The sequence below is a fragment of the Chamaea fasciata genome, unplaced genomic scaffold, assembly GCF_029207755.1.
Source record: "Chamaea fasciata isolate MVZ Bird 193981 ecotype frontalis unplaced genomic scaffold, bChaFas1.0.hap1 SCAF_8, whole genome shotgun sequence".
NCBI classification, from domain to species: Eukaryota; Metazoa; Chordata; class Aves; order Passeriformes; family Sylviidae; genus Chamaea; species Chamaea fasciata.
In genome coordinates, this window is record NW_027094093.1 from 5,497,989 (window position 1) to 5,517,789 (window position 19,801).

At 42.3% G+C, this 19,801-nt stretch overlaps 1 protein-coding gene across 1 annotated transcript in view; it reads right to left on the reverse strand.

Annotated features, from left to right (window-relative positions):
* The window catches only part of UNC80 (unc-80 homolog, NALCN channel complex subunit), a 129,139-nt gene that overhangs the window by 32,771 nt on the left and 76,567 nt on the right, over window positions 1-19,801 (reverse strand). The window contains exons 35-49 of the mRNA XM_066189462.1: window positions 19,205-19,336; window positions 18,559-18,702; window positions 17,170-17,270; window positions 15,532-15,618; window positions 14,588-14,771; window positions 13,885-13,979; window positions 12,940-13,029; window positions 12,456-12,557; window positions 10,666-10,846; window positions 9,015-9,283; window positions 5,542-5,676; window positions 4,734-4,872; window positions 3,066-3,162; window positions 2,236-2,406; window positions 1,942-2,034 (exon numbers count right to left, since the gene is read on the reverse strand). Of these exons, the coding sequence (XP_066045559.1) occupies window positions 1,942-2,034; window positions 2,236-2,406; window positions 3,066-3,162; window positions 4,734-4,872; window positions 5,542-5,676; window positions 9,015-9,283; window positions 10,666-10,846; window positions 12,456-12,557; window positions 12,940-13,029; window positions 13,885-13,979; window positions 14,588-14,771; window positions 15,532-15,618; window positions 17,170-17,270; window positions 18,559-18,702; window positions 19,205-19,336 (2,020 nt within the window). The remainder of the gene's footprint in view (window positions 1-1,941; window positions 2,035-2,235; window positions 2,407-3,065; window positions 3,163-4,733; window positions 4,873-5,541; window positions 5,677-9,014; window positions 9,284-10,665; window positions 10,847-12,455; window positions 12,558-12,939; window positions 13,030-13,884; window positions 13,980-14,587; window positions 14,772-15,531; window positions 15,619-17,169; window positions 17,271-18,558; window positions 18,703-19,204; window positions 19,337-19,801) is intronic.

Consider the following 19,801-nt stretch of genomic DNA (forward strand, 5'->3'; position numbering starts at 1 on the left):
AGAGGCTGAATGTCTGATAATTAGAAAAATCTGGAAATGTAAGTCAAGATGCCTGAGTCACACTGCAGTGGGAATGTCTACACTGTCTGGCAGCAGACACATATTAACTGCTCTCCAAAATCAGCAGATAGATAGTAAAGCACTACTTTCCATTACACCTTATTTTCCTTTGACTGAGCCATCTTGCAAATGAAGTAAATGGCATATGTCCACTTCAGACTTTAGCATGTCTGGTTTTATCTGCTGGTTTGTCATGTCTGGAGTTTATCTGCTTCTCAGATCAGGGATTGAAAGTCAAAGCCATATTTTAACCATGGCTGAATATATTTTAAAGAATAACAGACTGATGCCAGGAGTCACCAACCAAGATGTGCACACATTTACAACCTGACATAATAGCCCTTTGATGATCCATGCAGAAATTGATTTCTGAATCCCTTGAATTAAAAAAGACAGGTAATAACTTGGAAAACTCCAGAAAAACAGCTACCCCAGCTTTTGCTAGGCTACACTTCCCTTTCCAGGTCAGCACAAGCATTCAGACTTTTAGCACAGTAAGGCATAGTCTAGCCAGGAGAAGGCTGCCTGCTGCAAAGAAAAAAACTTCACAATCCCAAATGCTCGTGGGTAGATTAAGCCATTCTTCTATGACCAAGTAAATTGTCAGTGGCCTTGTCTAATTCGCAGCAGCCTAACTGGAATGGCCACTATGGCCAAGGAGCAGAATTACAGTTCACTGCTGCCATGTCCTTCTTTGTTTCCTTCTTCTGTGAGAACGTTCTTTGGTGTTTTGTTTTGTTGGGTTTGGGGCTTTTTAAAAGAAGACAAGACTATTTCCAGGCATCCTTTTCACTTCTCTCAAATTGTCAGTTACCCTTCCTCTGCTATCTGTAACTGCAAAAGAAAACCCAGACTAATGTGGAGGTGAAGATCATAGAAAGAGATCATAGGGAATGTAGAATGAAATGCAAAAGGGAACAAAATAAAACTAGAGGAGGTGCCAGTCTCTGTGAGCCTCAACTGATAGGCAGTTTGTGTTTGTACAGGTGTTCAGCCCCTTAGAACAAGGCCAGATAGATCTGACCCTTCTGCTGATGCCTTAAGTTTCAGCTTTCACGTTTTTCAGATTCTATGCTGCCTAGGGGTGCAGTTCTGAGCCTCATATTAACTCTCACTCAGCTCTCTTCACAGAGTAGGGAGACAAAACAAATCCTTTTCCTTCTGGAGACCAAGGAAAACTTCAGGCCCAAAAGTATAAACCATGGTGGACTGAAGACAGAAAACAAGAAGGATGGGACCTCACAACCTGAAGCTGTAATTGGACAATTAAACCCCAATATGCAAATGGACCAAAACTTATAAAAGTGTAAGACCTCATGACCGGTCATCCATTTTGTGACCATTTTGGGTCCACCTTGGGTGTAGCCCTGGCCAGGCTCTTGTCCTGCCCAAGGTGTACCTAAAAGACCTTTCAACAAATATCGACTTTATTCTCCAGCTCTGTTCAATCTGTTCCAGGTCAGCCCTCCCAGGGCATCACTGCCAGCCAAGCATGCTCTGCCCACTGGTCACTTCGACAGTGGACTCAGTAGGAACAAAAGCAGAGAATGAGTGAGCTTCAGCAAGATACTTCTAGAGGGCAAAAGGGGGAATTAATAGTTCAGGAACTGTGTTCTCCATTTTGACACCCTGGTCTTCTGTTTAGATGCATTGTTTTAAACTAGAAATCCTACTCTTGGGCATTTTGGTTATCATCAGAAATGCAGTCCCAGGGAATGTGCTCTTTTGATGTGACTGTTTTCTACCACAATACAGTACCCAGAGCACTCTTCAGGTGTTTGAGGCCAAGCACTCTGAGCAATGAGATATTACCCTACTGAAAAAAAAAACCAACCCCAAAACTGTTTCAAAAATTTTTAAAAAAAGTACAGAAAGCCTTACCTGGTGTTCACACCTGCTGACATGGTGTGGTTTGCTGTTGTGGTGCCTTTGTGGCCCTGGTCACATCGACTCATCTGTGGGGCTGTCATAGGCCTGGCAAAGAGAAGGTGAACAAACACACTACACATGAAATCTGACAAAGCACACAGAGATTCTGTTCTTGCTCTGGAAACTTGCACTCATTTTACCAAGTCTAAAACTCAAGCTAAGCTGCATGTTGCGGCCTCCTGTGCATTCCCTCTCCCTGCACAGACAAGCAAATGCAATCTCAGCCCCTTGGCCCACGTGTGTTACCTGGTGAGAACTTCTACACTGTACAAGAGGGCCTGCAAAGAGGTGGCAAGGGCACCCATAGAAGCAATCTCCTCACGAGCTGCTGTCCCAGTGTCCACTTGAGAGGTTTGTCGCTTCAGTTTTTGCAAGTAACAGGGAACCAAGGCTTCCAAGACCATCAGCATCTGGAGGCTGGAAAAATAACAATATTTGGTCTGTTTTGTTTTGTCGTTCCTGAACTCACATTAGGGAGAGGCTTAGGTTTCTGTCTGAAGACCCTAGATCTGTCACTAGGCATTAACTGCTTCTCACTAGAAGTCTTGAGCCAAAGAAACAATTGGATTAAGAACTTCAGGGGGAAACTAGATGATGTATGAAACAATAATATTAACAAAACCCCCTGAACTTTCAGGTATCTCCCAAATACATCATCCATTTGCTAACAAGCATTTTCCCTTCCAAAGACTCTCTTATTCTCTAATTCCCTCTTGTAAACTAACTTTTGTGCTTAAATCAGTTTGTTATATTCCTGTTCTCTCCAGCTGCCCGTGTCTCCCCTTCCAGTTCCCTCTCCATTGCTCCTCTGCTGACAGAAACCAACAGGATGTGGTGTGATCCCCACTGGGAAACAAGGCTTACACATTGCTTACACACTGCCCTCCAGCTCAGTGCTGCACCAGCAGTGGGCAGGGTTTGGAGCTGCTGCCCTAGGAAGGGGTAACAGGCAGAGGCTTGGTCTTGGAATGCATTTCTATATCCTCTGCCTCCATTTGCCAGCCTTGCTTTCACATACCATATGCAGCTCTTACGCCTTTTCTGAGTCTGCACAAATCAAGACAACAGATGATCACCTTCTGAATGACTCAGGAGCATAAGCCACCACTGTCACACACAGCTTGATGGCTTCACTGATGGAGAAGGTCAGGTCTTCATTCCCATAGCAGAAGTCTGAGGGAGTAAAGCAGTATGAGAAGACTATCGCACAATCATACTAAGTATGAAAGGAGCCAACACACTTCCTTTCCCCCCTCTCCTATTGCTTGCTTTTCATGTTAACAATGCCCAATAGGCTCTTGGACAGAATAAAATCTGTCCCTGTAAAAGAAACATTTGCTGCACTCCTGCTTGAACTCTACTGCCCTAGAACTCAGTAGGTGAAACAGCTCTCAGCAGGTCACTCACTGCTGAGAAAAAGGCCTACAGAGTCCTGTTTCAGACAATACCCATCAAAAGCTAAGTCTTAAGCTCACATATGGCAAGGACACATATGAAATTAATGATATTTTTTATGCTCCCTATGCTTTTTTCTTAGATGTTCCAACCACACAAAAACTGAGGGCAGAAGATAGTTTTACTTCTCAAAAATCAAGCCCCTTTTATACTCATAGCCACATGGGTGCCAGCAGAAAAGTGACTCTGTTGTGCTAGTGATTTCAGAAAAAGGTTTCAAAACCATTTGAGACGCATAATACAAATATCACTTTGGGCATAATTAGTTCCATGCACTAAGAAACTTGAAAGAATAATACTGATGAAAGAATATTTTTGTTAATAGAACTATAGTCCTGTTTTCAGAAGTGACTTTGTTATGCAGGAGCCCAAGTAAAAGTTAAGATCCTGAAACATGTAAATCAAAATTCTCATCTTCATGTGGAAGATACCAGATACACAACATTCTCATCCAGTCTCATCATCAACTCATACTTGAGAATTTGCAGAGATGTTTTCAATAGCTCTCCACAGAAACCTCCAAGATTTTATACAAATGTTTGGTACAATCCACAAAGAGGAAGAAACATCTTCTGTTTCTATACCACTTTATATTGAAACCTTCTATATAATTGTGCAGCATCTTAAAATCCCACTATTACAATGCTTTTAACTCTAAGGCCTGACAGGCTTCACAGTGCATCAAGATAACTAGTATTTAAGAGAAGTGCAAATTTGGAAAACAAGATGAAGATCCTTATAAAAATCAGCAAAAATCACAAAGCTGCCAATTTTTTTAATGCAGCATTGCATGGATAATTATCAAGAGACAGAATGACCTGGATACAGCATACAGCCATCTATATTCTGCTTTATGATAAATCAACACCCCCCAGGAGCTCAGCACTGCTGGATGTCTGAATTGTATCCATCATTATCTACTAGTCACAGTCTGCCCGTGGGAGAGGATGCTTTTGTTTCCTGTCCATATGGAGCAGAGCAGAGGATGACACTGATCTTGTCAGCAAAATACAGTTTATTAGGCGTCTTTATTCTTCACTCACACGTGTTAAAACTTAAAGCAGAAAAAGTAGCTTTGTAATGAAATTAATTAATAATTCCCCTCCTGCAGAAAATATCAAAAGGATGATGGTGATAAAACCAGTCTTAAAAGCCCCATGAAGCACAGGAAACAGATAGGACATTCCTAAAGAAGAGAAGGGCTCTGAAGAAATCGTGCTGCATCAAATGTCTGTCGAATCAAAAAACAACGAACCAGAATTACTGAATAAAGGGTGCTTTACTATTACCTAATGACTTGAGAGGCTTCTCTGCTTTCACCAGCTCTAAGATGTCCAAAATGTCTGGAGTCTCTCCCTCCAAAGACTGCAGCAGGTCAAACAGGCACTGAGCTGACACTCCTTTGCTGGTTCCATTGTTTGTAGCATCCTGTTCAAATAAAAGATGTTCATGTCATCCCAGGTATGTTTATCTGGAGGTGTGGACAACCTTTGTCTTCGACAAAGGGTCCACATGGAGTTCAAGAGCTCATTGCCTTGCCTCACTCAACAGACTGATGCTACAGTGGGGGCACGATCTGAAAGCTGCACACAGATCTTTGCTGCCCTGTGAAGGACAAAGACAGGCGTGCTGACAGTGCCCCACTTCAAATAAGGATTCCATTAACATGCCCAAAATGTTAGAACATAATTAATGAATATTTCAAAACATGACTAATCTAGTGTTAGACTTCACATGTACTAAAACCTGGTAGACTTCACAGGTAGTGGTAGACTTTATACGTACTAAAACTAAAACTAAAGCTTTTAATTCCTGTTGCTGGATTGTAAGAATGAGTTGGCATTTAAAGAGTTATATATAAGCCATTACTGTCCTTTTTTAATGTGTTTATACACAGAAATTTAAAGTGAGACCACATTTGCTGGCCTGGACACCAGCAGCCTGCCCTCTCAGCACTCTCCTCCACCAAGTGACGCGCAGAAATAAGTGGGGACCCGGCTCTGTGCAGCAGCAGAGTGTTCTCTCCTTGTGACCTCTGATGGGGGTGACTGCACACCCTGGCCTCCCCCCTGAGACAGGAGGATGGCTCCTACTCACAGGGAACTCCAGGAGAGGGGCCACGCTGGCAAAGAGCTGCAGGACGAAGGGCTTGCGGTGCAGGACGTAGAACTGGCGGCAGGCGAACTCGATGGCCTGGCGCAGCTGCGGGTTGCTCTCGTAGTCAGAGTACACCTGGGCACATGGAAAAGGACTTGGAGGCACCACTCCTGACACTCTTATAAAGATGGAGACCGGGCCACCCTCCCTGGCAATGCATTTCATGGGCAAAATATCCCTAGGAAAAAGTTTGCTTTTCATGCCTGAACATTCTGCACATTTTTAATCCAATGTTTTTGGTCGTACTATATTGACGTCAATTCCTTCCCTCTCCTCCCTAGAAGCACTTTACTTGTCAGAAGCCAGTTAGTGCTTTCTTTTGAATCTTCACATTTTTTAATCAAATCTTCCAGTCCTTTCTCACAAGTCAGGTTTTCTACATGAATATCCCTGTTTTCCTGCAGTCCCTTGAGTTAACTGATGCATTCTCTGAGCTGGATAGAGCCAGTACTTTCAGTCAGGACTACTGATGACAAAAGTAGAATTATTCCACGTTTTTCACATGATACAAATCTGTATAGTCACCCCAGACTGGCATTTGAGATAATTTTCTCTTCTATCCTTCAGCAGAAGGATGCTGTTGATTCATGTTTGCCTTCAGATCTCTAACTCCAACATTCTGTCCTGCAGAGGTGCCACTAAATCAGTTACTTTCCTTCACATATTCTGTGTCTGATGATTCAAAAGTAAAGTCTAAGCTAACCAACAGCTTAGACTAACTGGTTTGGGTTTTTTCTCTTTTTTTTTTTCAGACTGCATCTCTGGTTGTCATGATAATTTATACTCCTACTCTGTCCTCCAACACAGTGATGGTGCCACCCACTTTTAAAATATATTAAGTTTTTCAGAGTGGCATTTCCTTCAGGGCTGGCCACTGAACCATGCAGAGAATATGATGCCAATTTTGGGGATTTGTTTCTCATTTATATAAACAGCATGAATTCCTAGGAACACCTTCTCTGTGTGAGATCTCTGCAGAGACTTCTCAGTGCCCTGGTAGGCTGAGGAAATTAGCATGGCTTTCATACAAGCACAACCCTCTAGCATGGGGATGAGGCCTGTCAATTACCAGCAATATCTCATTTACTTTGGAAAAGGGAAATAATTAACTGCATGTGCATTTTACCAAGGAAAATGGGAAAACCTGCAACAAAAAGAGCCATGCGTGGAAATGTGTGTGAATGCATCAGGAACTGAGCTTCAATTACTGGTAAAAGAACTGACCACAAACAAACCAGCTGATCTTGGGAGCCTGGCACAGAGAAATGGAAGTCTGCAAAACCAAACAAGCTCAGAAACACCTGCATTTTCTTTTGGAAATGCTTTTTTACCTGCAGGAGTTGTATTTTAATAATTCAGTAGTTGACAATAATTGAGGGTGAGGATAAGAAAGAATTACAAACTAATTTCTCTCAATATGTAGTGAAAATGAAGGGAGAATCCTTTGCAGGACTGAATGTTTCCTATTGAGGACTTCAAATTATGTTATTAGGTTATTTTATTTCAAACTGTTTTGTTTCTAATTAATAAACCCATTCATTGCTGATCTGGATCCAATTCATACGTCTCTAATCATGTAAGGCATGATATCAGACTTTCCCGTTACTACAGAGCTTGTTTAGATAGCTAAAATAACCACTGGTTCTAATTATTGTTCTCTGCTAACTACGTGGAAATGAACATATAGGGATTCTTCTTTTCTGTATTTGTATTATAATACTAAATCTCTACTTAGATACTGCCTTTGAGTCCTACAGAAATAATCCTTTCTGTCTGTAAAAAACCTATTTTTTAAACTTTATTTTCAGTAGCTGATTTTTTTTTTCAAGGACCAACAGGAAAAGAGGCCCACTTATTCATCTCAAAGTGAAAAGAAACTCCATCTCTGACACTTCCAATATTTGTCATCACTCACAAGAAAAGACAACATGCAGTTTTTCATAAACATTTTGACTGATTTTCATACTTTACAAGTGAATACAATTTAGTTTCAATCAGCAAGTACTAAATCCAGATATTTCAACTATTTCCCAAACTTCAGCCACCCCTGAAGTAAAAATCATGGAGAGATGCCCAAGGTCCTAAAATTGTCCAGAAATTTTCCATTTTTGTGTGGAAGTACAGAGAAAGGAAAACAGACATTTATTGACTTAACACAAAGGAGAACAGGAAATTTAGAAACTTACCCAAGAAGGAAATAGAAAGCTAATTTGGGCCACCCCACTCTTGCCTTCTTGGGGCACCTTAAAGTTCTCATGAGGACTCAGCAGATCAAAGTTTCCCTGTTAAGTGTCAACTCCACATTGGAATCACAGGATGGCTTGGGTTGTAAGGGACTTTAAAGCCCATCCAGTTCCACCCTCTGCCATGGGCAGGGACACCTTCCACCAGACCAGGTTGCTCCAAGCCCTGTCCAGCCTGACCTTGGACAACCACAGGGATGGAGCAGCCACAGCTTCTTTGGGCAGCCTGAGCCAGAGCCTCACCACGACACCATCTGCTAGACATGCAACCTTACAGACATGCAACAGAGCTGCCATCAGTTTTGTTTTACTGGCACATGGGCATAGCTGTGAGGAATTTGAAGGATTGTGTTGTATGAATTTGTCTGACCATTCAGAATCCATCCACAAACAGCTTCAAAAATTGAGAGATTTGGCAAATCAAATTAAAATAGATGATGGATCACAGTTAGACGACTTGTATGAAGGATAGAGTTTTGCACCTTAGCTAAAGGAGCTTTGTAAAATAAGTTTATATGTATTGTTATAGTGATAATATTAGTGCCTTGTGTACTTCACTGTGTATGGCAAACGATGAATAAGCCATCAAAGAAATTTTTTCTGTTCAAGAAAGAGGGGGAAAAGTGAGAAATGGATTTGTAGAGAATTCTCAAAGCCTGACAGAAGGCTCACATAGTTTTGTGCATCTGTATGCAAACTCAGAGATAAAATATGCTGACTTAGAAATGCCATGGAATAGGACAGACATTGTTGAGAGAGAAATTGAACTAGAAACAAGTTTCAAATGATGACACTGCAAACAAACTAGATATTTTGGAGAAACAGAACTATGGAAGATGTACTGTAGCAGGACCCATGAGGAGTATTTTCAGATGATTAGCTTAAAAGCATTAGCAGCATTATGTGGCAAAAGCTGATAGGCACAAAAACACTTATAATGTAATGTAACTAGGAAATAATTTGGCTTCTGATTTCGATGGCGTGAATTGTAACATCTGCACCGTCTCACCCTTCGCATGAGACTGAAAACGGAATAAAAGTCTTTAAAATGCCCCTCAGGAGCCCCATCTCTGGATCAGGAAAAGGGATGATATCTGACACTGCTGTCTGTCAGCAGGACACAGCACTGGCCCTGCAGCATTCCCTGGGATCACTCTGGGCATGGCTCACCTGCAGCATGCTGGGCAGCACCCACTGGTACCCGCTGAGGGAGAAGAGGTGGTTGAAGTGCACGGCCGTGTTGATGACAGTGGCAGCGTACTGCCTCAGCAGGGCACTGTCCTCAGGGTGCAGGATCAGGGCGCCGTTGAACACGTTCAGGAACAGCATGATCTCATCCCCCCACGGGAACTCGCTGGGCATGCCCAGGAACATCTCTTCCAGCAGCTTAATCCACAAGCTTTTCTGAAGGGTGTCTAGGCCAAAGAGCTCTTTCCCAGCTGCAGGGGAGAAGAGAAATCAACAGCAACAGCAGTCAGCTCTGTCCACCACAGCCAGCCTCACCTCACTGCAAAGAACCATCCCACAACAATGACCATCCTTCTGCCTTTTTGAAATTATTTCATCCATCCTGTGTTTCTTTAAGTGCCCACAGGGCTTGAGCGAACCTTGACTGAAAGCATCAACATGAAGATGAAGAATGATAAATACCACACTGTTCATTGATCTGCTGGTTGGACACTCTTCCCTTAAAAGGTGGAAGATCTGAGCTTGTACGTGCATCTGCCTCGCACTGAGGCTGTGCAGATTTATGCTCATTTTGTATGTTCCAGGTGTCCCACGCATTACAGGAAACTGATCCAGAGTTAAAATAATGCTTCTGAAATCAAGTGCCTTTAGGGTTGGTACAGAACTTGCCAATGCTTACCACTGTGCAACGATGGCCTATTTAACCTATTTAACATCAGGCTGGAAACCCTGCTCTACATTCAGAGCAAAGCTTCTATGTGGGCTCTTTCTTCAACCCAGCTGCAGATTTTGCCCAATCTTCACTGGATGATGACTGCTTCCTCAAAGCAGATGGCAAAGGACTTTGAGCAATCCTTTTTCGGCAGTCTCATGCATAATTTTAATAATTTTAATACTCAATTAAAACTTATTCTTATTTGGGTCCAAACCCAAACCAGCCTTGTCTGGAGAATTCTAACAGTGAAGCCCTTTCTGCTGCTGTGTTTACAAACCAACGGCTCTGTATCAGTTTCCCTAGGAAGAGATTCATCAGCTTCCAGAAAAGCTGCAAGCCTGTGTGTTTCTAAGGCAAATGAAGCATTCACTGAAACCTTCTGGGCCTTGTACAGAAGCTTAACACGTGGCTAGTGTTATGAACCACCTGTTAATGTATCCGTCTCTGAGGTCCAACCCTTGCAGACTGGCTTAAAATAATTTTAGCGAGACTGCTCTTCAGAGGTGTTTTGTAAAGCAAAAGGTTTAATACATGAAAATAACAAATGTCACAGGAAACAAATAAAAAGTCATGCACAGGTGTCTGAGAAAACCTCTGAGACCTTGCTAAAACACTCCAAAAATCCCCTTACTGCCTTTGGGCTCCTTCCTAAATACTGAATGTTTTAGGAGGGACAATTTGGCTTGCTGCCAAAAGGGAGAGAAACAGGATTTGAAGAACAGAAAGGTTCAATAGATGCTTCTCTCCTGACTCTCAGCCAATCACTGTGAGAAGGGTATTGAAGTTTCTGGGTTCTTTATCTTATAAGAAATGCAAGGAGTGAGTCTTAAACTTTTCCCTATATGGAACATAGCTGCTGGGTGTGGGAAATGCATTCCTACAGTACTGCCCTCCAGGAGAGCTGCCAGAGGATCCTACCTTGGGGATCACTGAAGAGCGAGAACTCAGCATCAATGGCACTGCGGGGGAACGAAGGCAGGCGGAGCAGGTCCTCCTGGAGCATGGACACGTGGGACTGCTTGTGTGCTGGGGGGATCTTCTGTGTCAGTGAGATCAGGAACAGCACCCTCCCCACCTCCTCCAGCTTGCGGGTGAACACCTGACACAGAAAAAGAGACCCTGGGCACTGAGAATTTCTGACCTTCTGTGCTGACAGGCACTGACCGCCACGAAAACGCTGCATTTGACCCGAGGCCTTGGAGAAGGCTTCCAAAATTGAATGATAGAACTGGGATTATGGGTGTGTAGTTTGAATAGAAATGTGTAATATCACATGGTGGAAAATTTAAGACCTTAAGGTTTTAGAATATAGTAATATACATATATAAGGCAAGATGGAGGTTTTAGGGTGGAGACTAGTCCTTTTTCACCTTCTTCTTCATGGGTCTGGGTGGTATTTTGTAATTGGATAGAAAAGACCAAATTGCAGGCTATGGGTGGTTGGTTATTGGGTTAAAAGTAAAAATAATTGAGGTGTCATTTCTCAATTGGACAGTTTATCCTTAAAAGGCCTTGTAAAGAGATAGAGAACTCCATTTTTAGTTTGTTAGCTAGAAGTGCTGTAGAACTCATGGCTTGTGAGACTGTAACATAGATAAGAATTAATAAACACCTGAGCCTGAACAAGAAATACCATCTCGAGCATTTATTCCTGACTCTAGCAAAAAAAGATGATAAAAGCAACATTGATGTATATCAGCCTAATCCAAAAGCTCCTTCAAATGTCTGTGCACTTCACCAGGCTCATTTCTATGGCTTTCTCTGATCGGAGGGATGCTGCACTCATGGCTCAGAGGATCATGATGAAATTCACAGGGCTAGTGCTGCACCCTCTCGCTAGAATTTGCGTGACCACAGTTCTCCAGCCCAGGTCTGCAAAGATAGCTTGTGTTTGTGAAAATGGCTCTAACAACATTTTTTATTTCAGTCTTCTGGAGGACCCTAAGTGGTTGCAGAACAATTTTCAACTTTGCCGTGTTTTTTTCTGTAGATTAATGTAAACCCCAAGGTGGTCAAAGAAACCAACTCCAAGCTGAAAGACACATGTTTGTATTTCCTCTCTTCAAGATCTTAGACTATAGTCAACAAGAATCTGGAATTGCTATCTACCTTCTGGGATAACGCTGACTGACATCTGATAGTAGAAAGTATATGTATAATTGTATGTATAAGCAACAAAGTAGATCCCAAGTAATTTCAGATTTTTATTGACTTCCTACAGACAAGTGCAGCACATGAAATATTGTCCTGTTCTGTGCCATACACGTATGAGATGGCATTGACTTTATTTTCCATTATTTTAGCTGCTAGTAGCTCTTTAGCAGCCTTTTATAACCACTCCTGATGATATTTTCCCACTCTCAGTAAGAACACAACTACAATAGCTGTTTTTTGGCTACAAAAATACAGCTGTCAATACCAAATGCATAATGTTTAAGCACATCCACACACATTTTTTAAATTTTCTGCAAAATGATCCACCTAAAGGAAACTGGCTGGGTAGGGGAAGGGGGAATTCACATCCCACTCTAGTCTTCCTGCAATAATGTACAGTATATATGGCCCCAGGACAGATTTCACACTGATAACTACTTCTCCAGCAAAGCTCTTGATCTGCATGCAGCATGGGGGAAAGCCTTTAAAAGGAAAAAAAGGAATCTTTTTCAGGGTTTGTTTCTGGGAAGAGGTATGTGGTGCCAGTAAGATACCTGTTTCTGAATGAGCTCTTGACCCTTTTCTGGATGCATCTGCACCAGGTTGAGCTGGGGAGAAACTGACCTCCGGAAAGGATAAATATCACGGACGTAGGTCTGCCAGGAAAGGGAAAAAAAAAAAAAAAAAGAGTGTATTTTGAACAAATGTAATCACTATGGCATCATTCAACAGAATGGAAAAAGGGCCCTTTTTCCCTTTCTGAAGGGCAGGGGCTTTCAGACATTGCCAGGCGTCATGAAAGAACACAAACTGAAGAGGAATTTGATCTTTTCTAAGAAAACTAGACATTCTTGTCCTCTGCCTCTTCCCTCTTCTCTCAAATTCCAATCATTCACCACACAACTAAAGATGCAATGCCCACAGGACAGAACTCTATTTATAGGATGTTTGTTCTTCTTTAGATAACCTTGATGTTTAAAAAGGAGCAAGATGAAAAGTCAGAAAAACAAAGTCACATGGACTTGATCTTTGCCTTACCTTGTTGTAATGAATGAGATTCCAACGCTTATCCATCAAAAAATAATGAGAAGACTGAGTTTCAGGTATGTTAAAAAACTCCAAACACTCCTGAAAAGAAAGAAATCAAAATATCCTGTTACTTTTTGTAAAAATATCACAACATCCAAAAGAAGAATATCCATCTAATATAAAGGCATGAGCATGCATGTCTCAATCAGACTGGCACACTCTTCTGGCTTTAATTATTTCCTTTTTTAATCATGAAGTACCTGAGTATGTTTGTGGTAATCAAGGCATGCTGACATCACAATCCTGAAGACTGGTGTTACTTGTCTTGATGTTTTCATATCTCACAGATTTGTCTGACTGTATGAACAATATGGGCCTGGGTATTTTTCAAGATTTAATGATAGGTGATATGCAGAGACACTGAAGTTCTGACCCTTCAAAACACTGAGATGTGATTCCCAGTAAAATTTAACATAGTCAGACAAGCTTTTACAAATCTGTTTCCTATGTGGCTCAATTAAAATCATCCAGGAAATTTTCTGGCAGAAAGTGACCACATAGCTCCTGGATACCTAAATATTGTTGTTGCTACTGAACCATCATTTTCACTCTGGTCTTTGATCAATCTCCCATCTCTAGTGCTGATAAAACAAAACATTTAAATGATTTGTGTATTTATCAAAAAGATGCAGCAAATCCCCAACAAACTGCAGTGTCCCCAAATATAATTGCATTTGTGAGGTCTGGGCTTTCTGTGAGTTCAGAGCATTTTGATTATCCTTAAACATGGGATCCTGTTTATTGCAACCAAGCTCTCTCACAGGGAGACAGACATGCCTGTGAGCAGAATTTCCCTCCCCTGACACTGGAACAGGATGATAATGCAGAATGGATTTCTGGCATACGGGTTTGGCAGGTAAATGTAAGCAGTTTGTGCAGCTCAAAAACTCCTACCTTCAGAAGAGCCTCAAACTGCGTGTCCTCGTGGACTGGTAACTGCGTCGGGATGTCACACTCATTCTGTCCATGCACAACAAGGGTTTTTGTGCCTAGAGGAAGAAAAGTTGTTGCATTCTCCCTGGCCTCTTTAATTAACTCAATTTCAAGAGACTGTCCATGGAGTGGCACTTGAAATTCATTTCTGGACAGGCAGACAGACTACGTGAGTCCTGTCTGGAACCATTAAGTAGTGTTAACTACTTAACACTTCCACAGTTTAATGAGAAATTGATCTGTTCGTAAAGGATGAGCTGACTCTAGCAGCAACTGTCAATTCTGAGGAAGAAACACAGGCAAAAGGTGAAACCTGTTTATCAGCAAGATATCTCTTGTCTGTCTCAGGATGCCCAGAGTCTGAATGGTGGAGTTTTACATTGATGCTCCTGCCAGCCTTTCACAGCCCAACTGGCACAAAGTTCTGGGTTGAAATACTCTTCTGTTTCTGTCTGCTTCTTTCAGAGCTCTTAAAGTGGTTTTTTGAATCTCAAGGAATCAGCAGTAGAATTTACTAACTGCTACTCAACTGAAGGAAAACTGCCTAAAAATATGCAGCCATTTGTAACAGGTCTTTTTCTCATCCGGTTCTGATGTATCTTTTTTGTGGTAAAGCGGGACAGAAACTTTGAAGTGAAGGAGATTTAAAGACTCATTTCTATACCTGGCATTGAGGCAGTCACCAGCAGCTTCACTTCACACTGTTCCTTCTTCATGGTCTGTTTGAGATCCTTGAAGAAGAGTCCTTCAACATAACCCACCACTTCCCAAAGGAAGGTAAGAGTGGCAGAGATTGCATCCATGCCCCATTCACATGGAGTCCGTACAAAATACATGATCAACCCCACCTGCAGACAATAAGTAAGAAAAATATCAGGTTGTACACACTCTTTTAACTGTGCAGAGCATTGTATAAACACAGAATAACACTGCTGGTCTACCTTCCTTCATTCAGAGGGATAAACTCATTAAACTTCCATCCTGAAATGTTACACATATTAAAGAACAATCTGCCTGTAATGTTCTTCCTTTTTCTAGAGATCATGAGGTTTGGGGCAAAGCATACACTTGCAGTGTAGCCTTAAGCACCACTGCAGATGAGGAAAATGAAGAATGTCTGCAGTTAGAGACTTCCTATTCTTTCTGCTCTGAAGTGCTGCCATGTAGACAACTCACAAACTACAGAAGGCTCCCTGGGGAAGCACACACTTTGTCTGCTTCACCTCCTATCTACAACATTTGTCCACAATTTTGACAGAAGCTGCTGGATTTGCTCCAACATGACTGCCTATCAGCAAAGCACTTCCTGAACCCAAATTAAGTAGAATAATTAAAGGTTTCCGCTGCTGGGACCCTCTTAATTGTCTTTAACTCACTGGCCAAGGTTCAGTTCAGAAATCCATAAGAGGTTGCTTAGGGGTTTAATAAAAAGAGAAAGGTTCCTTTTCCTCTCCCCAGAAGGCCAGAAAGGCTAGTGTTGGCCTGGTGACTTGCATCCACAAACAGGAGCAAGCACGAGCTATAGAAAGAAAAATTAAGTGCAATTATTGCACACATAAAGACAGAGGAGAGATTCTGGGCTGCACAGTGGGCCCACAAGTTACTCACCAAGTAGTTAAAGAGGATATGAGATGTCTGGGCAGGAAAGTCTCCAATGTTCAACAAAAGCTTCCTCAGCATATACATCAACTCGTCCTGGAAGAAAAGCAAAAGTTTTTTCTTCCAACTAAAAAAGTGAAGAACAGATTTCTCCTTTTTGTCCTTTCTTGCTTTGTTTCTTCCAATTTTTCCTTTGTCCCTTTTTCAGCTTTGTCTCTCAGTGCATGAAGTAATACTATACACCTGTTACTGCTCCCATATACTGCAAAACAAGGCCCAGGGCACAGCACCCAGGCCAGTGTCTTTCCCGTTTTATCTCAGAAAGGCCAGTACCTCCTGTTGCAATTTGTACTGACTGTAACACTACTGACTGTGCACTCCTGTGCCTGTGATTATCCCTGCTGACTACCCAGATGAACTGTGAAATCTAGCTCATTTCACCTCAACAGCTGTGGCTGCGGGGTGGGAGGTGTGGACAGACTCTAACTTTCCTTCTTTTGGAGACTGCCTGCCTCAAATGTAGACTAAGGTATTTCTCATGGTGCGAAGGGATTACAGAGGGGACAGAATCTCATTGTCAGATGAAGAGGGACAGATGGTATCACAAATGTCTTCTCTGGCCCTTTTCCTCTAACCCCACAGCAGATTTGAGCCAGTGCTGGAGGCAGGGACATGCACAGGACAATCCCTGCCAGTGGTACACCTGGCAATAGCTTCCAGGGAAATGCACCTGTTCTCTGTGTCCTGTACTTGTGGTTGTAGTAGGCCTATGAAGAGATGGTGAAACAAGATTGCAATGGCTCAGAAATCTCTGAGGCTGGACAGATCACAGTTTTCTTCTCAAAGGTACCGAACAAACAATCTCTCTGACCAGAGATGTTGTGGATGCCCCATCCCTGGAGGTGTTTAAGGGTAGATTCAAAGGGGGTTTGAGCAGTCTGGTGTAGTAAAAGGCATCCCTGCCAGGGGTGGGGGGGCTGGAAGTAGGTGATATTTAAGGCTGCTTCCAACCCAAACAATTCTATGAAACAGATGTGACCTTCTGACCATAAATAAAAGCTTTGTGGTCAGTTGCTCAGAAATCTCAGGAATACTAAATCCACCAATACCTGCTTGCTCAAGGACCAAAAGGACAGCCTTTCCTGACATTTCTCAGGTTTAATATTAATTATAGAGTCAGTTCTTAGGTAGTGGCTTGAAAGCTGAGGCTAGTGATACTAATATCATACACCAAATACACAGTTGACAGTGACATGAGTCTCCCTTCCTTCTACACAGTCAGAACCAGGATGCTTCTCTTCCATAAATCTTAGCCATGCTCTTGGCAGCAGTCTAATAAGCCATAAAGACACAATGCCACCCCATCTCTGTTCAGAGAACCTGAACAGAGTGGCATGAGTGAAGGCAATACTGCCTATGCCACGTTCAGTAAACAGCTGCTCAAAGCTTGGCTTGGAGCAGGTCAGATCCTTAGCGGTGATAAATCAGCTGTGTCCCGTTTACATCAGTGGACAGAGACTGAAGCCAAACGCTGCATTGAAATAGCAAATGTTCTTCTCCAGTGCTGTCCACGAAGTGACTCTGCTGGCAGCTGTGCTGCCCTGCTCTGAGGAGCTCTGACAGCTGCTGGGGAGAGGCAGAGGGTACCTGTCGATTGCTGATCGTGAGCTTCTCAAGGAAGTGGCGCAGAACTGTAGAGGGGTCTTCAATCAGGCAGTTCCACAGGACCTGCTGAGCAACAGCACTTACTGTAAGAGAGAAAGGAAACCAGGTCAGAACTGTCTCTAGGAAAAGCCATGGACGGTATACTTAAAAAAACATTCCTAGTCTTTTTCCTTCCTCTGTCAGATTTTATACTGAAACACCCAAGATCCCATTTGATGCACCAGAATTCCTGGAAATCAGGGCAGTGATCCCAGTAACAACAATCACAGGTCTAATATTTGAACCTTCCCTAACTACTGGTGATAGGACACAAATCACTTCACGACTGTTAAGGAATGATAAAGAAATAACTGTTTGGATTCCTAACACCACATGGACAAAATCCAGCAAGTGAGAGCTAGAAATTCATGTACTTTTTTTTTGTCCATGCACACAAATTCAAGTTCATGGTGATTCACGGAGGGATTTTGTCTGGTACTGGTGAACAGTATTAGTCAGCAAGGAATTGTGTTGATGATCAACTCCCTGAGATGCAATTAATTGCAATCCTCTGAAGGTTAACAATAACATAGAATTATTCATGATTTTGTTTTCAGTACTCAGCTGCTGATCACAAAATCACACATACAATGTTTAGAGGGCTGGCTATATACAGCCAAAACTGAATAAAAAATGTAATAGGAAGTTAAATGTGCAACTAGCTGACATGATGAGTGAGAGATGAAGGAAGCAGAACAGTCCACCATGTATTAACAATTTCGAGAAAACAAATACAAGGAAATGAAGTATTAATTTGCAAATATAGACCATAACCAAAATGTTCACGCTGTGTATAAGTGGCTTTCTGCTTGTCATAGGAACAAAAAAATAGGAGTGGGAATAGATCTCCAGAGGTCTTTAGTCCAAGCCCTGCTTGGAGCAGGACTGTCATCTGCACTAGATATGTTAACCGTAGCTGTGAATAGCCAGGGTTTGAAAACCCCTGTGCATGGAGAATCAACAGAAATTACACTCCTTGTGATTAGCTTCATTCACAGTTTCTAAACTGAACTTCCCAAGTTGTAACCTCCAAGTCAGAGTTCTTCTCTTTGTTTCCTTTCAATCACACCAAACATGCCCAGCTTCTACAATTACTCCTCAAAGAACACTTGTGTTAGGCCTCTTACCATCCTTGTATCATCCCCCCACCAAAATTTTTTCAGCTTCTCAATATTTCTTTTGAATTAGGGTCCTGAAAGGGTGAAAGCCCCTCAGAGCCAAAAACAATTTACATAGAAAATAAAAAGGAAAAACCCTACAAAGATAACAGTTTTGAAACTGGTTCTGCCATCCTTAAGCAACAATCCCTTGAAGTTTAATCAAGGCCAATACCAGCTACTCCATCCTCCCGGACTTCTCCATCTTCCATCAAGTGGACAATAGGGAGCACTGCTGCACAAATGCATGCTGGAAACACAGCCTGAGGTGGCTGCGGCACGTGATGGTTTGGAGTGTGCTCGGTGGTGTGTTCTTCATCTGGAGCAGTGAGAAGAAGAGGAGTTAGGGAATACACTGTGCTGCTATCCAGGCAGGTTAGATTAACATTTATGTTAGTGCTCTACACACAGAACAAAGATCAGAACACTGTTCACTGCACAAGCATGACAGGTTTACTGCTATCTCCAAGTAGAAATGGAGCCTCCAGCCAACTTCTTGATCAAGAATTTTCACTGTAAATACGCAATTTATCAATTTACATTTCTTTTCTTGTAGGCAGCCTAGTCCCTTTTGATAAAGTCCCTTTTTTTCATCTAGAGTGCTCCAAGTGCACTACTCTCCAAGTGGAACATGAGAGCCAAAAGAAAGTATTGTGACAGCAGGGATGAATAAAATAAGGAATAGCAGTAACTTATTATAAAGTGGCTCAAGCTTGGGAGTATATTTGGCAAAAAGAAATGCCAGAGCTTTAAGGGTCAACAGGAAGGGCTTCCAGTGAATGAAATCCTAGGAGGGAATATCCCAAAGTGAAGTCACCCACCTTCTGCACTGACTGCTGAGCGCACTGACCACACAGAGCCACGGCGGAAAGAATAATTCCTGTGGGAAGTACTGGAGGTGCAGGAGGGACTCACAGAGAGACGGCGGGAGGCCAGGTTGGCAACTTCTTCTACTGACAAAGAGAATACAAAATGTCAATCCACATCCAGCCCACAGACTGCAGGGGATTTTCTGAAGGACAGCAGTTACAAGCAAATCAGAACACTGGAAAGTCAAGCCAGGTAACACTCTAAAGACACAATTTAAAAGCTATAAAGATCAGTCAGGTAGGTGATTTGCTCACGCCTTGGGAAACAGCAGAACATTGGTCCATAAGAGTGTTCAGTGCTCTGGTGCATCACATTGCAACAGAGCTGGCCCTGTACTCCTTTTCATCCACTCGCTGCTCACCATCATTGTTGCTGGTGCTTAGTTTTTCCTAAGAACTAGGATTTCTGCTCACAGCTTTTCCAGTGTCTGCTTAGATCTCATCAACCCTCTACTCACCTAGTGGCACATACCTTGGAATGCCTTTAATGAGGTCTTTGTGCTCTGTTAGCCTAGGTCAGTAAAACTCCTCACCCACTGACCAAGCTTA